The sequence below is a fragment of the Teleopsis dalmanni genome, chromosome 1 (genome assembly GCF_002237135.1).
Source record: "Teleopsis dalmanni isolate 2A chromosome 1, ASM223713v2, whole genome shotgun sequence".
NCBI classification, from domain to species: Eukaryota; Metazoa; Arthropoda; class Insecta; order Diptera; family Diopsidae; genus Teleopsis; species Teleopsis dalmanni.
The window spans coordinates 18,851,373-18,854,236 of record NC_051846.1 but is presented as its reverse complement, the minus strand read 5'-3'; the positions used below and the strand labels follow the sequence as shown (position 1 = coordinate 18,854,236).

The 2,864-nt window shown below is 28.1% G+C and overlaps 1 protein-coding gene across 1 annotated transcript; it reads right to left on the bottom strand.

The window, feature by feature from the left end:
* Positions 1-217: 217 nt before the first annotated feature.
* On the bottom strand, positions 218-2,270 carry LOC119673444. Its single transcript, XM_038084719.1, has 2 exons — positions 2,194-2,270; positions 218-1,900 (listed from the first exon to the last, which is right to left on the bottom strand). The coding sequence occupies exon 2, from the start codon at positions 1,828-1,830 to the stop codon at positions 346-348; it is 1,485 nt and encodes a 494-aa protein (XP_037940647.1). The 5' UTR covers positions 1,831-1,900; positions 2,194-2,270; the 3' UTR covers positions 218-345.
* Between the last annotated feature and the right edge of the window lie 594 nt (positions 2,271-2,864).

Here is a 2,864-nt window from a genome sequence, read left to right as displayed (position 1 = left end):
ATTTTTAATATATCTTAAACAACCAGTGAACTTTAAGATATCTATATAACTATTAACGCTTATGTCCTAAAATATAAATTAAAGGTGTATTTAATGTATTAGTAGACTAATGCGATTAAAACTTAATTTTTTTCTTTAAATTTTTTTTCTACTTATTGATAAACTTGTAAACAATCAATATATTCAGTGCAAATTATATGCGTTTTTTGGAGTGACATTTGTTTAAAAATTCCTATATATTAATTAGGTTTTCAAAACTCTTATCTTATTAGAAAACTTTTTAATATTTATTATTTCACGTCATTTGTATCAATTTCAATTCCGTTACTAATTCAGATTATTTATTTATTCTCTGTTGAGTCCTTCGCAACACCCCATGACTAATTCACCTATAAAAATAAAAAAAGCTACAAATTGAAGTATGAAAAATGAGAAAAACAGTTTTCTAAAAGTTTTTAAAGTGAGAGCAATAGGAGTATTTGCATGATTCACGTAAAATTTCTTTACTTCTATGTTAGGATATTTCAGGACACCCGATGCATCACTCATCCATTTAGAAATCAAACCGAAATCATTGAGAAAATGTATCACTCGATTGAAAGGTCGCACCAAAAAGGAATTCTTTTTAAAAAAAGTGCAAATTTGCTGTACGCTTAGCGGCTCTTGAACCAATTGATAATTATCATATAGACGTTTAGTTTGCATGTAGTAAAGAAATCTGTGAAGTGCAGTGAACGTACCTACAAATTTTTCCTTACTTTGTGAAAGTATTTTATAAATTTCTTCAGGATCCTGAACATCAACTGTAACAAAACGCTCGGGATTTATATTTAAAGAAATCAATATTTTGTAATGCTCTAGCGATCCTCGCGTTATAATTAAATAATTATACTTAGTGATATCCTCCAATACAATTGGTTTCTGTGGTTGTAGTCTTGTATATGCTGCATATAGTTTACCTTGATAAGCTATATTAAAAATGATAAGTCCAAAGCACCAAAAAATAATGGAAAAACAGAAACGATTCTTGGAATTTGCTACAATTTGAGGGATATTAAGTGATATTGCGAATAATCTCAACCAACTTGAGCTCTTACAGTTGCGGTCTACATTTATTTTTTCTTGTTTTAATTTGAAAATAATTGTTAAATTTATAAGAAATTTTACAATGACAAAGTAAACTGCTAGGCACATCCATGTCGACCATTCGAATGGGTTGAGGATCCAAGCGCCATCATTGCGATCGTATTTAAAGCGATGCTTAGCTACGAATACATATGGAGTACGTAAATAAGAAAAGCTTTCAGAAAAGTATTTAATTGCCACTGCCGAAGAAAAAAAAATACCTATAAGTAAATCAACATCCCCATCTCTTAAAAGGCTGTATGGAAAAGTCATTGTGCCATTTGTGTAAATTGTGCCCCAGTTGATTTCTGGTTCATTATATACAGACATACTAAAATTTAATATTTTTGAAATGGTCTTTATCATTTCTCCTTCAATTCCTGTTAGCACAAAATCTAAATTGTTTTTCTTTACTAACGTGTATGACATGTAAGGTTGCACGTTACGCACATAAATTCGCAGTTCACAGTGGCGGAAATTAGTGTACCTTTCCATTAGCAACTCCTTCTTCTTGAAGCGACCGTTGTAAAATGTGTTTGTGATTACTACCTGAAATTGTCTGCATTTGTTTTCACCAAATATTTCATATGTGTAAATGTCAACAGTATTTTCTGATTTATCAGAAGCAATAATTAAATTGTGTATATTGAACTCAAATGCCTTTCTCAACATTTTTTCGATTTCTATTTGATTGTCCAATTTCATAAAATTTTTGTATATTATTATGAAGGCACCGATACCTAATGTATTTGGATCCAAGTTGTTTATAATTTTACTGAAAATATATTATAAGAAAGACAAGTTTTATAATAGTTATTTTAAGAACTTAATTTTTCAAGCAATCGATGATTAAAAATGTACAATTAGGTAGCAAAATGATGGAATTTCATATTTTATCATTATAAAGTTATTAAAATTAATAAAAAAAATTTCAAAACCAAAAAAACATATACTTCAAATAAACTGGTTAATATTGAAAAATTTACCGATACGCGTACATTATAAATGATATTTAGAAACATACAAATACATGTATGTTTAGAAACTACAAAATATCGAATGTCTTACCTGAACGCCCTATAGGAATCAACATACCAAAGGTGATCACAGTTATTGAACTTTTCAATTTGAGAAAAATTATTGAACTTTTCAGAATCTTCGTGCTGTATTTTAATTATATATGCGATATTTTTAGATTTCTCCAAAATAAACTGCAAACTGTCAAAAAGTTTGTTTTCATGGAAATTTATATAATCAAATTGAACACGAACATCGAGAGTATCTCTGTTACTAGTCATTTCAAAATAATCCATAATAGCTATATCGACTGAATTAGTAAAATTTATGAGGTTATTAAACGGCTCCCGCATAGTGGCTGGAATGGATTCTTTATTCGTGAGTAATATGAGAAATATTATTTGTATAAAATATTTTTCCATATAAAACTTCATTATAACATTCGACACCAAAATTTTCAGCTACTGTGAAAATGTGGTTTTATAAACAATTCTTGTGCTATTTATATTTTTAAATGAAATCAATTGTAAAAGCAATTACTTAAATTTTTTTAAAAACACTAGATTATTACGAAGGTTATGTTTAAAACAGAAACTAAAAACATTAATAATTTGTCAACACTGTTATTAAGTCGAAACATTTTATTAAAAAATAAGTACTGCTTTAAAATTAAATGATCTTTGAACCCTTTTATTGAACGAAACATTATCGTGCTGTACTTC